General features: G+C 36.7%; 1 protein-coding gene across 1 annotated transcript in view; it reads right to left on the bottom strand.

Annotated features, from left to right (window-relative positions):
• The window catches only part of LOC106596042 (kinesin-like protein KIF13A), a 294,942-nt gene that overhangs the window by 205,080 nt on the left and 65,679 nt on the right, over window positions 1-24,183 (bottom strand). The window contains exon 3 of the mRNA XM_082959594.1: window positions 15,219-15,231. Within this exon, the coding sequence (XP_082815720.1) occupies window positions 15,219-15,231 (13 nt within the window). The remainder of the gene's footprint in view (window positions 1-15,218; window positions 15,232-24,183) is intronic.

Raw genomic sequence — 24,183 nt, 5'->3', positions numbered from 1 at the left:
AGTCATATGGGTTAGACCTGCTCTATGAAGTCATATGGGTTAGACCTGCTCTATGAAGTCATATGGGTTAGACCTGCTCTATGATATCATATGGGCTAGACCTGCTCTATGAAGTCATATGGGTTTGACCTGCTCTATGAAGTCATATGGGTTAGACCTGCTCTATGAAGTCATATGGGTTAGAACTGCTCTATGAAGTCATATGGGTTAGACCTGCTCTATGAAGTCATATGGGTTAGACCTGCTCTATGAAGTCATATGGGTTAGACACCTGCTCTATGAAGTCATATGGGTTAGACCTGCTCTATGAAGTCGTATGGGTTAGACCTGCTTTATGAAGTCGTATGTGTTAGACCTGCTCTATGAAGTCATATTGGTTAGACCTGCTCTATGAAGTCGTATGGGTTAGACCTGCTCTATGAAGTCATATGGGTTAGACCTGCTCTATGAAGTCATATGGGTTAGACCTGCTCTATGAAGTCATATGGGTTAGACCTGCTCTATGATATCATATGGGTTAGACCTGCTCTATGAAGTCATATGGGTTTGACCTGCTCTATGATATCATATGGGTTAGATCTGCTCTATGAAGTCATATGGGTTTGACCTGCTCTATGATATCATATGGGTTAGATCTGCTCTATGAAGTCATATGGGTTTGACCTGTTCTATGAAGTCATATGGGTTAGACCTGCTCTATGAAGTCATATGGGTTAGACCTGCTCTATGAAGTCATATGGGTTAGACACCTGCTCTATGAACTCATATGGGTTAGACCTGCTTTATGAAGTCCTATGGGTTAGACCTGCTCTATGAAGTCCTATGGGTTAGACCTGCTCTATGAAGTCATATGGGTTAGACCTGCTCTGTGAAGTCATATGTGTTAGACACCTGCTCTATGAAGTCATATGGGTTAGACCTGCTCTATGAAGTCGTATGGGTTAGACCTGCTTTATGAAGTCGTATGGGTTAGACCTGCTCTATGAAGTCATATTGGTTAGACCTGCTCTATGAAGTCGTATGGGTTAGACCTGCTCTATGAAGTCCTATGGGTTAGACCTGCTCTATGAAGTCATATGGGTTAGACCTGCTCTATGAAGTCATATGGGTTAGACCTGCTCTATGAAGTCATATGGGTTAGACCTGCTCCATGAAGTCATATGGGTTAGACCTGCTCTATGAAGTCGTATGGGTTAGACCTGCTCTATGAAGTCATATGGGTTAGACCTGCTCTATGAAGTCATATGGGTTAGACCTGCTCTATGAAGTCATATGGGTTAGACCTGCTCTATGAAGTCATATGGGTTAGACCAAACAACCAAATGATTTCTGATTACACAATAACTGACCACTCCATCCATTAACAATGATTCAATCAAAGTAATTCAGTGATAAAATCATTGATTTGATTGTTTACTGGCATTTAGACAGGTTTAAAAAGTCTGAGATTTGAAAACAGAGCAGCATACACCATACAACATCATACTACATCATACACCATCATACATCACACAACATTCAACATCATACACCATCATACAACATCAGACATCATACACCATCACACACCATTCATCATACATCATACACCATCATACAACAACATACATCAAAAAACCATTCATCATACAACATCATACACCATTCATCACACAACATTCAACATCATACACCATCATACATCACACAACATACACCATCATACATCACACAACATACATCATTCATCATACACCATTCATCATACATCATAATACACAATCATACACCATTCATCACACAACATTCAACATCATACACCATACACCATCATACAACATCATACACCATCATACACAATTCATCACACAACATTCAACATCATACACCATCATACATCACACAACATACACCATCATACATCACACAACATACACCATCATACATCACACAACATACACCGTCATACACCATCATTCAACATCACACAACATCATACATCATCATACACCATCATACAACATTATACATCATAAACATCATAAACCATTCATCACACAACATTCATCATACAACATCATATATCATACACCATCATACATCACACAACATACAACAACATTCAACATCATACATCATACACCATTCATCATACATCAGCATACATCATACACCATCATACACCATCATACAACATACATCATACACCATCATACATCATACATCATACAACATACATCATACATCATACAACATCATACAACATCATACAACATCATACAACATGCATCACACACCATTCATCATACAACATCACACAACATACATCACACACCATTCATCATACATCATACAACATCATACAACATGCATCATACATCATAACACATCATACATCATACACCATCATACACCATTCATCACATAACATTCAACATCATACATCATACACCATCATACAACATCATATATCATACACCATTCATCAAACAACATTCAACATCATACATCATATACCATCATACATCACACAACATTCAACAACATTCAACATCATACACCATCATACAACATCATACACCATCATACACAATTCATCACACAACATTCAACATCATACACCATCATACATCACACAACATACACCGTCATACACCATCATTCAACATCACACAACATCATACATCATACACCATCATACAACATTATACATCATACACCATCATACACCATCATAAACCATTCATCACACAACATTCATCATACAACATCATATATCATACACCATCATACACCATCATACACAATTCATCACACAACATTCAACATCATACACCATCACACAACATTCATCATACAACATCATATATCATATACCATCATACATAACACAACATACAACAACATTCAACATCATACATCATACACCATTCATCATACATCAGCATACATCATACACCATCATACACCATCATACAACATACATCATACACCATCATACATCATACAACATACATCATACAACATCATACAACATCATACAACATACAACATCATACAACATGCATCATACACCATTTATCATACAACATCATACAACATCATACAACATGCATCACACACCATTCATCATACAACATCACACAACATACATCACACACCATTCATCATACATCATACAACACCATACAACATGCATCATACACCATTCATCATACATCATCACACATCATACACCATCATACACCATTCATCACACAACATTCAACATCATACATCATACACCATCATACAACATCATACACCATCATACAACATCATACAACATGCATCATACACCATTAATCATACATCATCACACATCATACATCATACACCATCATACACCATTCATCAAACAACATTCAACATCATACATCATATACCATCATACATCACACAACATACAACAACATTCAACATCATACACCATTCATCATACACCATCATACATCATACATGATCATACAACATACACCATCATACATCATCATACGTCATACAACATACATCATACAACATCATACATCATACAACATACATCATACAACATCATACAACATGTATCATATAGCATTCATCATACATCATACAACATACAAAAACATACAACATCATACAACATGCATCATACACCATTCATCATACAACATCATACAACATACACCATTCATCATACAACATCATACATGCATCATACACCATTCATCATACATCATACAACATGCATCATACACCATTCATCATACATCATACAACATCATACAACATCATACAACATGCATCATACACCATTCATCATACATCATACAACATCATACAACATCATACAACATGCATCATACACCATTCATCATACAACATACATCATACACCATTCATCATACATCATACAACATCGTACACCATTCATCATACAACATCATACATCATACAACATACACCATTCATCATACAACATCATACAACATACATCATTCAACATCATACAACATCATACATCATACACCATTCATCATACAACATCATACAACATCATACAACATTATACATCATACAACATACATCATACACCATTCATCATACAACATCATACAACATACAACATGCATCATACACCATTCATCATACAACATCATACATCATCCACCATCATACACCATTCATCATACAGCATACAACATCATACAACATCATACACCATTCATCATACAACATCATACATGCATCATACACCATTCATCATACATCATACAACATCATACAACATGCATCATACACCATTCATCATACAACATCATACAACATACATCATACAACATGCATCATACACCATTCATCATACAACATCATACAACATACATCATACACCATCATCATAAAACATCATACAACATCATACAACATACAACATCACACAACATGCATCATACACCATTCATCATACATCATACAACATGCATCATACACCATTCATCATACATCTTACAACATACATCATACACCATTCATCATACATCATACAACATCATACAACATGCATCATACACCATTCATCATACAACATCATACAACATACAACATCATACAACATGCATCATACACCATTCATCATACATCATACAACATACACCATTCATCATACAACATCATACACCATTCATCATACATCATACAACAGGTTGGACTGTGAGTACTGAGTGTGGCCTCTATTTATCCCCAGCAGACAGACAGACAGACAGACAGACAGACAGACAGACAGACAGACAGACAGACAGACAGACAGACAGACAGACAGACAGACAGACAGACAGACAGACAGACAGACAGACAGACAGAGTTTGAGGGGAAACTAATTTGAAGTTGTATTCAGGACTTAGCAGACCAGGCAGTCATTTCTGCTAGAGTGCCTGGCTAAAGCTCAGAGGACAGATATGAATTAGCACGGCGAGACACGGGCCCACGACTGAACCCACAACCCATCCCAGAATGTGTTCAACTCTGCTCCTGAACGCCTTTCAACTAGTCCCCATCCAGCAGAGAGAGTGTGGGGACGGGGGAAGGGAGGTGGTGAGGGGGAGTTGCACTCCAACAATGCAGCTTTGAATACACACACACACACACACACACACACACACACACACACACACACACACACACACACACACACACACACACACACACACACACACACACACACACACACACACACACACTGGGCCAGTGTTCCTGCTCATTCCTCCCTCTCATTGTGGATCTCTTTGTGGATGTTGAGCAGATTTTAGAGAGCTGACCCGTTCACACAGACGTCTATCTGGCTCCCCGCCGCTGACCAACCAAACCCCTGACAACCCAGTCGTCACACACACTAGGGCTGGACGATACAGCAAATTCATTACAATGTATGTTCTTGTGCAATATTTCAAATGCCTGTATATTTATTTATCTTTATGAGCGTTTATGTCCACTTGTTCTCATGTTGTCTTTTTGGTCTCGTCTCCTTCGCTCCTTTGTGCTGTGCACCTTCCCATTTACACCAGAGATCTGTATATAATGGCGAGATCCACGTCTCCGCCCTAACAATGGGAGTCGTTGTCCCAAAGGCGGGAAGGCAAGCGACAATTTTAGGTTAAAAATAAACCCATTGAAATGCATTTGGGTTTATTTTGGACAGATTTTAGCGAGAGTAAAACCTCTCGCCTCGCATATTCCTCTCTGTTTACACACCTGCAATCCTGTACCTTAGACAGATTAACTACATGTCATCCTGTACCTTAGACAGATTAACTACATGTCATCCTGTACCTTAGACAGATTAACTACATGTCATACTGTACCTTAGACAGATTAACTACATGTCATACTGTACCTTAGACAGATTAACTAAATGTCATCCTGTACCTTAGACAGATTATCTACATGTCATACTGTACCTTAGACAGATTAACTACATGTCATACTGTACCTTAGACAGATTAACTACATGTCATCTTGTACCTTAGACAGATTAACTACATGTCATCCTGTACCTTAGACAGATTAACTACATGTCATACTGTACCTTAGACAGATTAACTACATGTCATCCTGTACCTTAGACAGATTAACTACATGTCATCCTGTACCTTAGACAGATTAACTACATGTCATCCTGTACCTTAGATTAACTACATGTCATACTGTACCTTAGACAGATTAACTACATGTCATCCTGTACCTTAGACAGATTAACTACATGTCATACTGTACCTTAGACAGATTAACTACATGTCATCCTGTACCTTAGACAGATTAACTACATGTCATACTGTACCTTAGACAGATTAACTACATGTCATACTGTACCTTAGACAGATTAACTACATGTCATCCTGTACTTTAGACAGATTAACTACATGTCATACTGTACCTTAGACAGATTAACTACATGTCGTACCCTACTTTAGACAGATTAACTACATGTCATACTGTACCTTAGACAGATTAACTACATGTCATCCTGTACCTTAGACAGATTAACTACATGTCATCCTGTACCTTAGACAGATTAACTACATGTCATACTGTACCTTAGACAGATTAACTACATGTCATACTGTACCTTAGACAGATTAACTACATGTCATCCTGTACCTTAGACAGATTAACTACATGTCATCCTGTACCTTAGACAGATTAACTACATGTCATCCTGTACCTTAGACAGATTAACTACATGTCGTACCCTACCTTAGACAGATTAACTACATGTCAACTACATGTCATACTGTACCTTAGACAGATTAACTACATGTCATCCTGCACCTTAGACAGATTAACTACATGTCATCCTGTACCTTAGACAGATTAACTACATGGAATACTGTACCTTAGACAGATTAACTACATGTCATCCTGTACTTTAGACAGATTAACTACATGTCATCCTGTACCTTAGACAGATTAACTACATGTCATCCTGTACCTTAGACAGATTAACTACATGTCATACTGTACCTTAGACAGATTAACTACATGTCTTCCTGTACCTTAGACAGATTAACTACATGTCATACTGTACCTTAGACAGATTAACTACATGTCATACTGTACCTTAGACAGATTAACTACATGTCATACTGTACCTTAGACAGATTAACTACATGTCATACTGTACCTTAGACAGATTAACTACATGTCATACTGTACCTTAGACAGATTAACTACATGTCATACTGTACTTTAGACAGATTAACTACATGTCATCCTGTACCTTAGACAGATTAACTACATGTCATCCTGTACCTTAGACAGATTAACTACATGTCATCCTGTACCTTAGACAGATTAACTACATGTCATACTGTACCTTAGACAGATTAACTACATGTCATACTGTACCTTAGACAGATTAACTACATGTCATCCTGTACCTTAGACAGATTAACTACATGTCATCCTGTACCTTAGACAGATTAACTACATGTCATACTGTACCTTAGACAGATTAACTACATGTCGTACCCTACCTTAGACAGATTAACTACATGTCATACTGTACATTAGACAGATTAACTACATGTCATACTGTACCTTAGATTAACTACATGTCGTACCCTACCTTAGACAGATTAACTACATGTCATACTGTACTTTAGACAGATTAACTACATGTCATACTGTACCTTAGACAGATTAACTACATGTCATACTGTACCTTAGACAGATTAACTACATGTCATACTGTACTGTCCTAGACAGATTAACTACATGTCATACTGTACCTTAGACAGATTAACTACATGTCATACTGTACCTTAGACAGATTAACTACATGTCATCCTGTACCTTAGCGTACCTGTCACGACCTTAGACGTTAACTACATGTCATCCTGTACCTTAGACAGATTAACTACATGTCATACTGTACCTTAGACAGAACCGCGCCTTAACTACATGTCATACTGTACCTTAGACAGATTAACTACATGTCATACTGTACTTTAGACAGATTAACTACATGTCATACTGTACCTTAGACAGATTAACTACATGTCATACTGTACCTTAGACAGATTAACTACATGTCATACTGTACCTTAGACAGATTAACTACATGTCATACTGTACCTTAGACAGATTAACTACATGTCATACTGTACCTTAGACAGATTAACTACATGTCATCCTGTACCTTAGACAGATTAACTACATGTCATACTGTACCTTAGACAGATTAACTACATGTCATCCTGTACCTTAGACAGATTAACTACATGTCATCCTGTACCTTAGACAGATTAACTACATGTCATACTGTACCTTAGACAGATTAACTACATGTCATCCTGTACCTTAGACAGATTAACTACATGTCATCCTGTACCTTAGACAGATGAACTACATGTCATCCTGTACCTTAGACAGATTAACTACATGTCATACTGTACCTTAGACAGATTAACTACATGGAATACTGTACCTTAGACAGATTAACTACATGTCATACTGTACCTTAGACAGATTAACTACATGTCATACCGTACCTTAGACAGATTAACTACATGTCATACTGTACCTTAGACAGATTAACTACATGTCATACTGTACTTTAGACAGATTAACTACATGTCATACTGTACCTTAGACAGATTAACTACATGTCATACTGTACTTTAGACAGATTAACTACATGTCATAATGTACCTTAGATTAACTACATGTCATACTGTACCTTAGATTAACTACATGTCATACTGTACCTTAGACAGATTAACTACATGTCATCCTGTACCTTAGACAGATTAACTACATGTCATACTGTACCTTAGACAGATTAACTACATGTCGTACCCTACCTTAGACAGATTAACTACATGTCATACTGTACCTTAGACAGATTAACTACATGTCATACTGTACCTTAGATTAACTACATGTCGTACCCTACCTTAGACAGATTAACTACATGTCATACTGTACTTTAGACAGATTAACTACATGTCATACTGTACCTTAGACAGATCAACTACATGTCATACTGTACCTTAGACAGATTAACTACATGTCGTACCCTACCTTAGACAGATTAACTACATGTCATACTGTACTTTAGACAGATTAACTACATGTCATAGTGTACCTTAGACAGATTAACTGCATGTCATACTGTACCTTAGACAGATTAACTACATGTCATACTGTACCTTAGACAGATTAACTACATGTCATACTGTACCTTAGATTAACTACATGTCGTACCCTACCTTAGACAGATTAACTACATGTCATCCTGTACCTTAGACAGATTAACTACATGTCATACTGTACCTTAGACAGATTAACTACATGTCGTACCCTACCTTAGACAGATTAACTACATGTCATACTGTACCTTAGACAGATTAACTACATGTCATACTGTACTTTAGACAGATTAACTACATGTCATACTGTACCTTAGACAGATTAACTGCATGTCATACTGTACTTTAGACAGATTAACTACATGTCATACTGTACCTTAGACAGATCAACTGCATGTCATACTGTACCTTAGACAGATTAACTACATGTCATACTGTACCTTAGACAGATTAACTACAATCCTGTACCTTAGACAGATTAACTACATGTCATCCTGTACCTTAGACAGATTAACTACATGTCATACTGTACCTTAGACAGATTAACTACATGTCATCCTGTACCTTAGACAGATTAACTACATGTCATCCTGTACCTTAGACAGATGAACTACATGTCATCCTGTACCTTAGACAGATTAACTACATGTCATACTGTACCTTAGACAGATTAACTACATGGAATACTGTACCTTAGACAGATTAACTACATGTCATACTGTACCTTAGACAGATTAACTACATGTCATACCGTACCTTAGACAGATTAACTACATGTCATACTGTACCTTAGACAGATTAACTACATGTCATACTGTACTTTAGACAGATTAACTACATGTCATACTGTACCTTAGACAGATTAACTACATGTCATACTGTACTTTAGACAGATTAACTACATGTCATAATGTACCTTAGATTAACTACATGTCATACTGTACCTTAGATTAACTACATGTCATACTGTACCTTAGACAGATTAACTACATGTCATCCTGTACCTTAGACAGATTAACTACATGTCATACTGTACCTTAGACAGATTAACTACATGTCATCCTGTACCTTAGACAGATTAACTACATGTCATACTGTACCTTAGACAGATTAACTACATGTCATACTGTACTTTAGACAGATTAACTACATGTCATACTGTACCTTAGACAGATTAACTACATGGAATACTGTACCTTAGACAGATTAACTACATGTCATACTGTACCTTAGATTAACTACATGTCGTACCCTACCTTAGACAGATTAACTACATGTCATCCTGTACCTTAGACAGATTAACTACATGTCATACTGTACCTTAGACAGATTAACTACATGTCGTACCCTACCTTAGACAGATTAACTACATGTCATACTGTACCTTAGACAGATTAACTACATGTCATACTGTACTTTAGACAGATTAACTACATGTCATACTGTACCTTAGACAGTCATACTGTACCTTAGACAGATTAACTACATGTCATACTGTACCTTAGACAGATTAACTACATGTCATACTGTACCTTAGACAGATTAACTACATGTCATCCTGTACCTTAGACAGATTAACTACATGTCATACTGTACCTTAGACAGATTAACTACATGTCATCCTGTACCTTAGACAGATTAACTACATGTCATACTGTACCTTAGACAGATTAACTACATGTCGTACCCTACCTTAGACAGATTAACTACATGTCATACTGTACCTTAGACAGATTAACTACATGTCATACTGTACCTTAGATTAACTACATGTCGTACCCTACCTTAGACAGATTAACTACATGTCATCCTGTACTTTAGACAGATTAACTACATGTCATACTGTACCTTAGACAGATTAACTACATGTCATCCTGTACCTTAGACAGATTAACTACATGTCATCCTGTACCTTATACAGATTAACTACATGTCATACTGTACCTTAGACAGATTAACTACATGTCATACTGTACCTTAGACAGATTAACTACATGTCATCCTGTACCTTAGACAGATTAACTACATGTCATACTGTACCTTAGACAGATTAACTACATGTCATCCTGTACCTTAGACAGATTAACTACATGTCATCCTGTACCTTAGACAGATTAACTACATGTCATACTGTACCTTAGACAGATTAACTACATGTCATCCTGTACCTTAGACAGATTAACTACATGTCATCCTGTACCTTAGACAGATGAACTACATGTCATCCTGTACCTTAGACAGATTAACTACATGTCATACTGACTGTACCTTAGACAGATTAACTACATGTCATACTGTACTTTAGACAGATCAACTGCATGTCATACTGTACCTTAGACAGATTAACTACATGTCATCCTGTACTTTAGACAGATTAACAACATGTCATACTGTACCTTAGACAGATTAACTACATGTCATACTGTACCTTAGACAGATTAACTACATGTCATACTGTACCTTAGACAGATTAACTACATGTCATACTGTACCTTAGACAGATTAACTACATGTCATACTGTACCTTAGACAGATTAACTACATGTCGTACCCTACCTTAGACAGATTAACTACATGTCATACTGTACCTTAGACAGATTAACTACATGTCATACTGTACCTTAGATTAACTACATGTCGTACCCTACCTTAGACAGATTAACTACATGTCATACTGTACTTTAGACAGATTAACTACATGTCATACTGTACCTTAGACAGATCAACTGCATGTCATACTGTACCTTAGACAGATTAACTACATGTCATACTGTACCTTAGACAGATTAACTACATGTCATACTGTACCTTAGATTAACTACATGTCGTACCCTACCTTAGACAGATTAACTACATGTCATCCTGTACCTTAGACAGATTAACTACATGTCATACTGTACCTTAGACAGATTAACTACATGTCGTACCCTACCTTAGACAGATTAACTACATGTCATACTGTACCTTAGACAGATTAACTACATGTCATACTGTACTTTAGACAGATTAACTACATGTCATACTGTACCTTAGACAGATTAACTGCATGTCAACTACATGTCATCCTGTACCTTGGACAGATTAACTACATGTCATACTGTACCTTAGATAGATTAACTACATGTCATACTGTACCTTAGACAGATTAACTACATGTCATACTGTACCTTAGACAGATTAACTACATGTCATACTGTACACTACATGTCATCCTGTACCTTGGACAGATTAACTACATGTCATACTGTACCTTAGATAGATTAACTACATGTCATACTGTACCTTAGACAGATTAACTACATGTCATACTGTACCTTAGACAGATTAACTACATGTCATACTGTACCTTAGACAGATTAACTACATGTCATCCTGTACCTTAGACAGATTAACTACATGTCATACTGTACCTTAGATAGATTAACTACATGTCATACTGTACCTTAGACAGATTAACTACATGTCATACTGTACCTTAGACAGATTAACTACATGTCATACTGTACTTTAGACAGATTAACTACATGTCATACTGTACCTTAGACAGATTAACTACATGTCATACTGTACCTTAGACAGATTAACTACATGTCATCCTGTACCTTAGACAGATTAACTACATGTCATCCTGTACCTTAGACAGATTAACTACATGTCATACTGTACCTTAGACAGATTAACTACATGTCATCCTGTACCTTAGACAGATTAACTACATGTCATCCTGTACCTTAGACAGATTAACTACATGTCATCCTGTACCTTAGACAGATTAACTACATGTCATACTGTACCTTAGACAGATTAACTACATGGAATACTGTACCATAGACAGATTAACTACATGTCATACTGTACCTTAGACAGATTAACTACATGTCATACCGTACCTTAGACAGATTAACTACATGTCATACTGTACCTTAGACAGATTAACTACATGTCATACTGTACTTTAGACAGATTAACTACATGTCATACTGTACCTTAGACAGATTAACTACATGTCATACTGTACCTTAGATTAACTACATGTCATACTGTACCTTAGATTAACTACATGTCATACTGTACCTTAGACAGATTAACTACATGTCATACTGTACCTTAGACAGATTAACTACATGTCATACTGTACCTTAGACAGATTAACTACATGTCATCCCGTACCTTAGACAGATTAACTACATGTCATACTGTACCATAGACAGATTAACTACATGTCATACTGTACCTTAGACAGATTAACTACATGTCATACTGTACCATAGACAGATTAACTACATGTCATACTGTACCTTAGACAGATTAACTACATGTCATCCTGTACTTTAGACAGATTAACTACATGTCGTACCCTACCTTAGACAGATTAACTAAATGTCATCCTGTACTTTAGACAGATTAACAACATGTCATACTGTACCTTAGACAGATTAACTACATGTCATACTGTACCTTAGACAGATTAACTACATGTCATACTGTACCTTAGACAGATTAACTACATGTCATCCTGTACCTTAGACAGATTAACTACATGTCATACTGTACCTTAGACAGATTAACTACATGTCATACTGTACCTTAGACAGATTAACTACATGTCATACTGTACCTTAGACAGATTAACTACATGTCATACTGTACTTTAGACAGATTAACTACATGTCATACTGTACCTTAGACAGATTAACTACATGTCATCCTGTACTTTAGACAGATTAACAACATGTCATCTTAGACAGATTAACTACATGTCATACTGTACCTTAGACAGATTAACTACATGTCCATACTGTACCTTAGACAGATTAACTACATGTCATCCTGTACCTTAGACAGATTAACTACATGTCATACTGTACCTTAGACAGATTAACTACATGTCATACTGTACCTTAGACAGATTAACTACATGTCATCCTGTACCTTAGACAGATTAACTACATGTCATACTGTACCTTAGACAGATTAACTACATGTCATACTGTACCTTAGACAGATTAACTACATGTCATACTGTACCTTAGACAGATTAACTACATGTCATACTGTACCTTAGACAGATTAACTACATGTCATCCTGTACCTTAGACAGATTAACTACATGTCATACTGTACCTTAGACAGATTAACTACATGTCATACTGTACCTTAGACAGATTAACTACATGTCATACTGTACCTTAGACAGATTAACTACATGTCATACTGTACCTTAGACAGATTAACTACATGTCATACTGTACCTTAGACAGATTAACTACATGTCATACCGTACCTTAGACAGATTAACTACATGTCATACTGTACCTTAGACAGATTAACTACATGTCATACTGTACTTTAGACAGATTAACTACATGTCATACTGTACCTTAGACAGATTAACTACATGTCATACTGTACCTTAGACAGATTAACTACATGTCATAATGTACCTTAGATTAACTACATGTCATACTGTACCTTAGATTAACTACATGTCATACTGTACCTTAGACAGATTAACTACATGTCATCCTGTACCTTAGACAGATTAACTACATGTCATACTGTACCTTAGACAGATTAACTACATGTCATACTGTACTTTAGACAGATTAACTACATGTCATACTGTACCTTAGACAGATTAACTACATGTCATACTGTACCTTAGACAGATTAACTACATGTCATCTGTACCTTAGACAGATTAACTACATGTCATACTGTACCTTAGACAGATTAACTACATGTCATACTGTACCTTAGACAGATTAACTACATGTCATACTGTACCTTAGACAGATTAACTACATGTCATCCTGTACCTTAGACAGATTAACTACATGTCATACTGTACCTTAGACAGATTAACTACATGTCATACTGTACCTTAGACAGATTAACTACATGTCATACTGTACCTTAGACAGATTAACTACATGTCATACTGTACCTTAGACAGATTAACTACATGTCATACTGTACCTTAGACAGATTAACTACATGTCATCCTGTACCTTAGACAGATTAACTACATGTCATACTGTACCTTAGACAGATTAACTACATGTCATACTGTACCTTGGGTTGTTTCCTGGAGGTAGAGAGGCAGATGGAACCATGATGAACAGATTCAGGATGGGAGGACGGAGGAGAGAGAGAAAACCCAGGGGTCCATCAACAACACCATCATAGAGAGAGAGAGAGAGAGAGAGAGAGAGAGAGAGAGAGAGAGAGAGAGAGAGAGAGAGAAACGGGGGGAGAGATAGAGAAAGAGAGAGGTACCATGGTTAGCATTAAAACAATTGAACAGACTGTTAAATGTTACCTCTATCTATGTTACCTCTCTCTATCTATGTTACCTCTCTCTATGTTACCTCTCTCTAACTATGTTACCTCTCTCTATCTATGTTACCTCTCTCTATCTATGTTACCTCTATCTATGTTACCTCTCTCTAACTATGTTACCTCTCTCTATCTATGTTACCTCTCTCTATCTATGTTACCTCTCTCTATCTATGTTACCTCTCTCTATGTTACCTCTCTCTATCTATGTTACCTCTCTCTAACTATGTTACCTCTCTCTATGTTACCTCTCTCTAACTATGTTACCTCTCTCTATCTATGTTACCTCTCTCTATGTTACCTCTCTCTAACTATGTTAACTCTATCTATGTTACCTCTCTCTATGTTACCTCTCTCTAACTATGTTACCTCTCTCTAACTATGTTACCTCTCTCTAACTATGTTACCTCTCTCTATCTATGTTACCTCTCTCTAACTATGTTACCTCTATCTATGTTACCTCTCTCTAACTATGTTACCTCTCTCTATCTATGTTACCTCTATCTATGTTACCTCTCTCTATCTATGTTACCTCTCTCTATCTATGTTACCTCTAACTATGTTACCTCTCTCTAACTATGTTACCTCTCTCTAACTATGTTACCTCTCTCTAACTATGTTACCTCTCTCTAACTATGTTTCTCTCTCTATCTATGTTACCTCTCTCTAACTATGTTACCTCTAACTATGTTACCTCTCTCTATCTATGTTACCTCTATCTATGTTACCTCTCTCTATCTATGTTACCTCTCTCTATCTATGTTACCTCTAACTATGTTACCTCTCTCTAACTATGTTACCTCTCTCTAACTATGTTACCTCTCTCTAACTATGTTTCTCTCTCTATCTATGTTACCTCTCTCTAACTATGTTACCTCTCTCTAACTATGTTACCTCTCTCTAACTATGTTACCTCTCTCTATCTATGTTACCTCTCTCTATCTATGTTACCTCTCTCTAACTATGTTACCTCTCTCTAACTATGTTACCTCTCTCTAACTATGTTACCTCTCTCTATCTATGTTACCTCTCTCTAACTATGTTACCTCTCTCTAACTATGTTACCTCTCTCTATGTTACCTCTCTCTAACTATGTTACCTCTCTCTATCTATGTTACCTCTATCTATGTTACCTCTCTCTAACTATGTTACCTCTATCTATGTTACCTCTCTCTCTATGTTACCTCTCTCTAACTATGTTACCTCTCTCTAAATATGTTACCTCTGTCTATCTATGTTATCTCTCTCTAACTATGTTACCTCTCTCTAACAATGTTACCTCTCTCTAACTATGTTACCTCTATCTATGTTACCTCTCTCTATCTATGTTACCTCTCTCTATGTTACCTCTCTCTAACTATGTTACCTCTATCTATGTTACCTCTCTCTAACTATGTTACCTCTCTCTATCTATGTTACCTCTATCTATGTTACCTCTCTCTATCTATGTTACCTCTCTCTATCTATGTTACCTCTCTCTATCTATGTTACCTCTCTCTAACTATGTTACCTCTCTCTAACTATGTTACCTCTCTCTAACTATGTTACCTCTCTCTATCTATGTTACCTCTCTCTAACTATGTTACCTCTCTCTAACTATGTTACCTCTCTCTAACTATGTTACCTCTCTCTATCTATCTATGTTACCTCTCTCTAACTATGTTACCTCTATCTATGTTACCTCTCTCTAACTATGTTACCTCTAACTATGTTACCTCTCTATATCTATGTTACCTCTCTCTAACTATGTTACCTCTCTCTAACTATGTTACCTCTCTCTAACTATGTTACCTCTCTCTAACTATGTTACCTCTCTCTAACTATGTTACCTCTCTCTAACTATGTTACCTCTATCTATGTTACCTCTCTCTATCTATGTTACCTCTCTCTATCTATGTTACCTCTCTCTATGTTACCTCTCTCTAACTATGTTACCTCTATCTATGTTACCTCTCTCTAACTATGTTACCTCTCTCTATCTATGTTACCTCTATCTATGTTACCTCTCTCTATCTATGTTACCTCTCTCTATCTATGTTACCTCTCTCTAACTATGTTACCTCTCTCTAACTATGTTACCTCTCTCTAACTATGTTACCTCTCTCTAACTATGTTACCTCTCTCTATCTATGTTACCTCTCTCTAACTATGTTACCTCTCTCTAACTATGTTACCTCTCTCTAACTATGTTACCTCTCTCTATCTATCTATGTTACCTCTCTCTAACTATGTTACCTCTCTCTATCTATGTTACCTCTATCTATGTTACCTCTCTCTAACTATGTTACCTCTAACTATGTTACCTCTCTCTATCTATGTTACCTCTCTCTAACTATGTTACCTCTATCTATGTTACCTCTCTCTAACTATGTTACCTCTAACTATGTTACCTCTCTATATCTATGTTACCTCTCTCTAACTATGTTACCTCTCTCTAACTATGTTACCTCTCTCTAACTATGTTACCTCTCTCTAACTATGTTACCTCTCTCTAACTATGTTACCTCTCTCTATCTATGTTACCTCTCTCTAACTATGTTACCTCTCTCTAACTATGTTACCTCTCTCTATCTATCTATGTTACCTCTCTCTAACTATGTTACCTCTCTCTATCTATGTTACCTCTAACTATGTTACCTCTCTCTATCTATGTTACCTCTAACTATGTTACCTCTCTCTATCTATGTTACCTCTATGTTAACTCTCTCTAACTATGTTACCTCTATCTATGTTACCTCTCTCTCTCTATGTTACCTCTCTCTAACTATGTTACCTCTCTCTATCTATGTTACCTCTCTCTATCTATGTTACCTCTCTCTCTCTATGTTACCTGTCTCTAACTATGTTACCTCTCTCTAACTATGTTACCTCTCTCTAACTATGTTACCTCTCTCTAACTATGTTACCTCTCTCTAACTATGTTACCTCTCTCTAACTATGTTACCTCTCTCTATGTTACCTCTCTCTAACTATGTTACCTCTCTCTAACTATGTTACCTCTCTCTATGTTACCTCTCTCTAACTATGTTACCTCTCTCTAACTATGTTACCTCTCTCTAACTATGTTACCTCTCTATCTATGTTACCTCTCTCTAACTATGTTACCTCTCTCTATCTATGTTACCTCTCTCTAACTATGTTACCTCTCTCTAACTATGTTACCTCTCTCTATCTATGTTACCTCTCTCTATCTATGTTACCTCTATCTATGTTACCTCTCTCTATCTATGTTACCTCTCTCTATCTATGTTACCTCTAACTATGTTACCTCTCTCTAACTATGTTACCTCTCTCTAACTATGTTACCTCTCTCTATCTATGTTACCTCTCTCTATCTATGTTACCTCTCTCTAACTATGTTACCTCTCTCTATCTATGTTACCTCTCTCTATGTTACCTCTCTCTAACTATGTTACCTCTCTCTAATCTATGTTACCTCTCTCTAACTATGTTACCTCTCTCTAACTATGTTACCTCTCTCTAACTATGTTACCTCTATCTATGTTACCTCTCTCTAACTATGTTACCTCCTCTGCTATCTATGTTACCTCTCTCTATGCTATGTTACCTCTCTAACTATGTTACCTCTCTCTAACTATGTATACGCTCTCTCTAACTATGTTACCTCTCTCTATCTATGTTACCTCTCTCTATCTATGTTACCTCTAACTATGTTACCTCTCTCTAACTATGTAACCTCTCTCTATCTATGTTACCCTCTCTATCTATGTTACCTCTCTCTAACTATGTTACCTCTCTCTATCTATGTTACCTCTATCTATGTTACCTCTCTAACTATGTTACCTCTCTCTAACTATGTTACCTCTATCTATGTTACCTCTCTCTAACTATGTTACCTCTCTCTAACTATGTTACCTCTCTCTAACTATGTTACCTCTCTCTAACTATGTTACCTCTCTCTAACTATGTTACCTCTCTCTAACTATGTTACCTCTCTCTAACTATGTTACCTCTCTCTAACTATGTTACCTCTATCTATGTTACCTCTCTCTATCTATGTTACCTCTCTCTATGTTACCTCTCTCTAACTATGTTACCTCTAACTATGTTACCTCTCTATATCTATGTTACCTCTCTCTAACTATGTTACCTCTCTCTAACTATGTTACCTCTCTCTAACTATGTTACCTCTCTCTAACTATGTTACCTCTCTCTAACTATGTTACCTCTCTCTATCTATGTTACCTCTAACTATGTTACCTCTCTCTATCTATGTTACCTCTATCTATGCTACCTCTCTCTAACTATGTTACCTCTATCTATGTTACCTCTCTCTCTCTATGTTACCTCTCTCTAACTATGTTACCTCTCTCTATCTATGTTACCTCTCTCTATCTATGTTACCTCTCTCTCTCTATGTTACCTCTCTCTAACTATGTTACCTCTCTCTAACTATGTTACCTCTATCTATGTTACCTCTCTCTAACTATGTTACCTCTCTCTAACTATGTTACCTCTCTCTAACTATGTTACCTCTCTAACTATGTTACCTCTCTCTAACTATGTTACCTCTATCTATGTTACCTCTCTCTAACTATGTTACCTCTCTCTATCTATGTTACCTCTCTCTATCTATGTTACCTCTAACTATGTTACCTCTCTCTAACTATGTAACCTCTCTCTATCTATGTTACCTCTCTCTATCTATGTTACCTCTCTCTATCTATGTTACCTCTATCTATGTTACCTCTCTAACTATGTTACCTCTCTCTAACTATGTTACCTCTATCTATGTTACCTCTCTCTAACTATGTTACCTCTCTCTAACTATGTTACCTCTCTCTATCTATGTTACCTCTCTCTAACTATGTTACCTCTCTCTATCTATGTTACCTCTATCTATGTTACCTCTCTCTAACTATGTTACCTCTAACTATGTTACCTCTCTCTATCTATGTTACCTCTAACTATGTTACCTCTCTCTATCTATGTTACCTCTATCTATGTTACCTCTCTCTAACTATGTTACCTCTATCTATGTTACCTCTCTCTCTCTATGTTACCTCTCTCTAACTATGTTACCTCTCTCTATCTATGTTACCTCTCTCTATCTATGTTACCTCTCTCTCTCTATGTTACCTGTCTCTAACTATGTTACCTCTCTCTAACTATGTTACCTCTCTCTAACTATGTTACCTCTCTCTAACTATGTTACCTCTCTCTAACTATGTTACCTCTCTCTAACTATGTTACCTCTATCTATGTTACCTCTCTCTAACTATGTAACCTCTCTCTAACTATGTTACCTCTCTCTAACTATGTTACCTCTCTCTATGTTACCTCTCTCTAACTATGTTACCTCTCTCTAACTATGTTACCTCTCTCTAACTATGTTACCTCTATCTATGTTACCTCTCTCTAACTATGTTACCTCTCTCTATCTATGTTACCTCTCTCTAACTATGTTACCTCTCTCTATGTTACCTCTCTCTATCTATGTTACCTCTCTCTATCTATGTTACCTCTATCTATGTTACCTCTCTCTATCTATGTTACCTCTCTCTATCTATGTTACCTCTAACTATGTTACCTCTCTCTAACTATGTTACCTCTCTCTAACTATGTTACCTCTCTCTATCTATGTTACCTCTCTCTATCTATGTTACCTCTCTCTAACTATGTTACCTCTCTCTATCTATGTTACCTCTCTCTAACTATGTTACCTCTCTCTATCTATGTTACTTCTCTCTATCTATCTATGTTACCTCTCTCTAACTATGTAACCTCTCTCTAACTATGTTACCTCTCTCTAACTATGTTACCTCTCTCTATCTATGTTTTCTCTCTCTAACTATGTTACCTCTCTCTAACTATGTTACCTCTCTCTAACTATGTTACCTCTATCTATGTTACCTCTCTCTAACTATGTTTCCTCTCTCTAACTATGTTACCTCTCTCTAACTATGTTACCTCTCTAACTATGTTACCTCTCTCTAACTATGTTACCTCTATCTATGTTACCTCTCTCTAACTATGTTACCTCTCTCTATCTATGTTACCTCTCTCTATCTATGTTACCTCTAACTATGTTACCTCTCTCTAACTATGTAACCTCTCTCTATCTATGTTACCTCTCTCTATCTATGTTACCTCTCTCTAACTATGTTACCTCTCTCTATCTATGTTACCTCTATCTATGTTACCTCTCTAACTATGTTACCTCTCTCTAACTATGTTACCTCTATCTATGTTACCTCTCTCTAACTATGTTACCTCTCTCTATCTATGTTACCTCTCTCTATCTATGTTACCTCTAACTATGTTACCTCTCTCTAACTATGTAACCTCTATCTATCTATGTTACCTCTCTCTATCTATGTTACCTCTCTCTAACTATGTTACCTCTCTCTATGTTACCCCTCTCTAACTATGTTACCTCTCTCTATCTATGTTACCTCTCTCTATCTATGTTACCTCTAACTATGTTACCTCTCTCTAACTATGTTACCTCTCTCTATCTATGTTACCTCTCTCTATCTATGTTACCTCTCTCTAACTATGTAACCTCTATCTATCTATGTTACCTCTCTCTATCTATGTTACCTCTCTCTAACTATGTTACCTCTCTCTATGTTACCTCTCTCTATCTATGTTACCTCTCTCTAACTATGTTACCTCTCTCTATGTTACCTCTCTCTATCTATGTTACCTCTCTCTAACTATGTTACCTCTCTCTATGTTACCTCTCTCTAACTATGTTACCTCTCTCTAACTATGTTACCTCTCTCTAACTATGTTACCTCTCTCTCTTATGTTCACTTTCAAGTTTTAATGCCACGTCCACAAGTACAGTGAAATGCCTTTTTTACAAGCTCTAAACACAACAATGCAGTAATCAATATCAATGTAGTACTAAAAATAACAAGGTAGAACAAAAACACAGGAGATATAAAAATAAGAAATAAAAAGAACAGGAGAAGGTAAGAAGCTATATACAGGGTCAGTTCAATACCATATTAACAATGTGCAGGGATACTGGAGTGATAGAGGTAGATATGTATAGGGGTAAGGTGACTATATACAGGGTCAGTTCAATACCATATTAACAATGTGCAGGGATACTGGAGTGATAGAGGTAGATATGTATAGGGGTAAGGTGACTATATACAGGGTCAGTTCAATACCATATTAACAATGTACAGGGATACTGGAGTGATAGAGGTAGATATGTATAGGGGTAAGGTGACTATATACAGGGTCAGTACCATATTAACAATGTGCAGGGATACTGGAGTGATAGAGGTAGATATGTATAGGGGTAAGGTGACTATATACAGGGTCAGTACCATATTAACAACGTGCAGGGATACTGGAGTGATAGAGGTAGATATGTATAGGGGTAAGGTGACTATATACAGGGTCAGTACCATATTAACAATGTGCAGGGATACTGGAGTGATGGAGGTAGATATGTATAGGGGTAAGGTGACTATATACAGGGTCAGTTCAATACCATATTAACAACGTGCAGAGATACTGGAGTGATAGAGGTAGATATGTATAGGGGTAAGGTGACTATATACAGGGTCAGTTCAATACCATATTAACAATGTGCAGAGATACTGGAGTGATAGAGGTAGATATGTATATGGGTAAGGTGACTATATACAGGGTCAGTTCAGTACCATATTAACAATGTGCAGGGATACTGGAGTGATGGAGGTAGATATGTATAGGGGTAAGGTGACTATATACAGGGTCAGTTCAATACCATATTAACAACGTGCAGAGATACTGGAGTGATAGAGGTAGATATGTATATGGGTAAGGTGACTATATACAGGGTCAGTTCAATACCATATTAACAATGTGCAGGGATACTGGAGTGATAGAGGTAGATATGTATAGGGGTAAGGTGACTATATACAGGGTCAGTACCATATTAACAATGTGCAGGGATACTGGAGTGATAGAGGTAGATATGTATAGGGGTAAGGTGACTATATACAGGGTCAGTACCATATTAACAATGTACAGGGATACTGGAGTGATAGAGGTAGATATGTATAGGGGTAAGGTGACTATATACAGGGTCAGTTCAATACCATATTAACAACGTGCAGAGATACTGGAGTGATAGAGGTAGATATGTATAGGGGTAAGGTGACTATATACAGGGTCAGTTCAATACCATATTAACAATGTGCAGAGATACTGGAGTGATGGAGGTAGATATGTATAGGGGTAAGGTGACTATATACAGGGTCAGTTCAGTACCATATTAACAATGTGCAGGGATACTGGAGTGATAGAGGTAGATATGTATAGGGGTAAGGTGACTATATACAGGGTCAGTTCAATACCATATTAACAATGTACAGGGATACTGGAGTGATAGAGGTAGATATGTATATGGGTAAGGTGACTATATACAGGGTCAGTTCATACCATATTAACAATGTACAGGGATACTGGAGTGATAGAGGTAGATATGTATAGGGGTAAGGTGACTATATACAGGGTCAGTTCAATACCATATTAACAACGTGCAGGGATACTGGAGTGATAGAGGTAGATATGTATAGGGGTAAGGTGACTATATACAGGGTCAGTTCAATACCATATTAACAACGTGCAGGGATACTGGAGTGATAGAGGTAGATATGTATATGGGTAAGGTGACTATATACAGGGTCAATACCATATTAACAATGTACAGAGATACTGGAGTGATAGAGGT

The sequence above is a fragment of the Salmo salar genome, chromosome 02, assembly GCF_965601325.2.
Source record: "Salmo salar chromosome 02, fSalSal1, whole genome shotgun sequence".
Classification (NCBI taxonomy): domain Eukaryota; kingdom Metazoa; phylum Chordata; class Actinopteri; order Salmoniformes; family Salmonidae; genus Salmo; species Salmo salar.
This window is presented reverse-complemented; position numbering and strand designations above follow the sequence as displayed.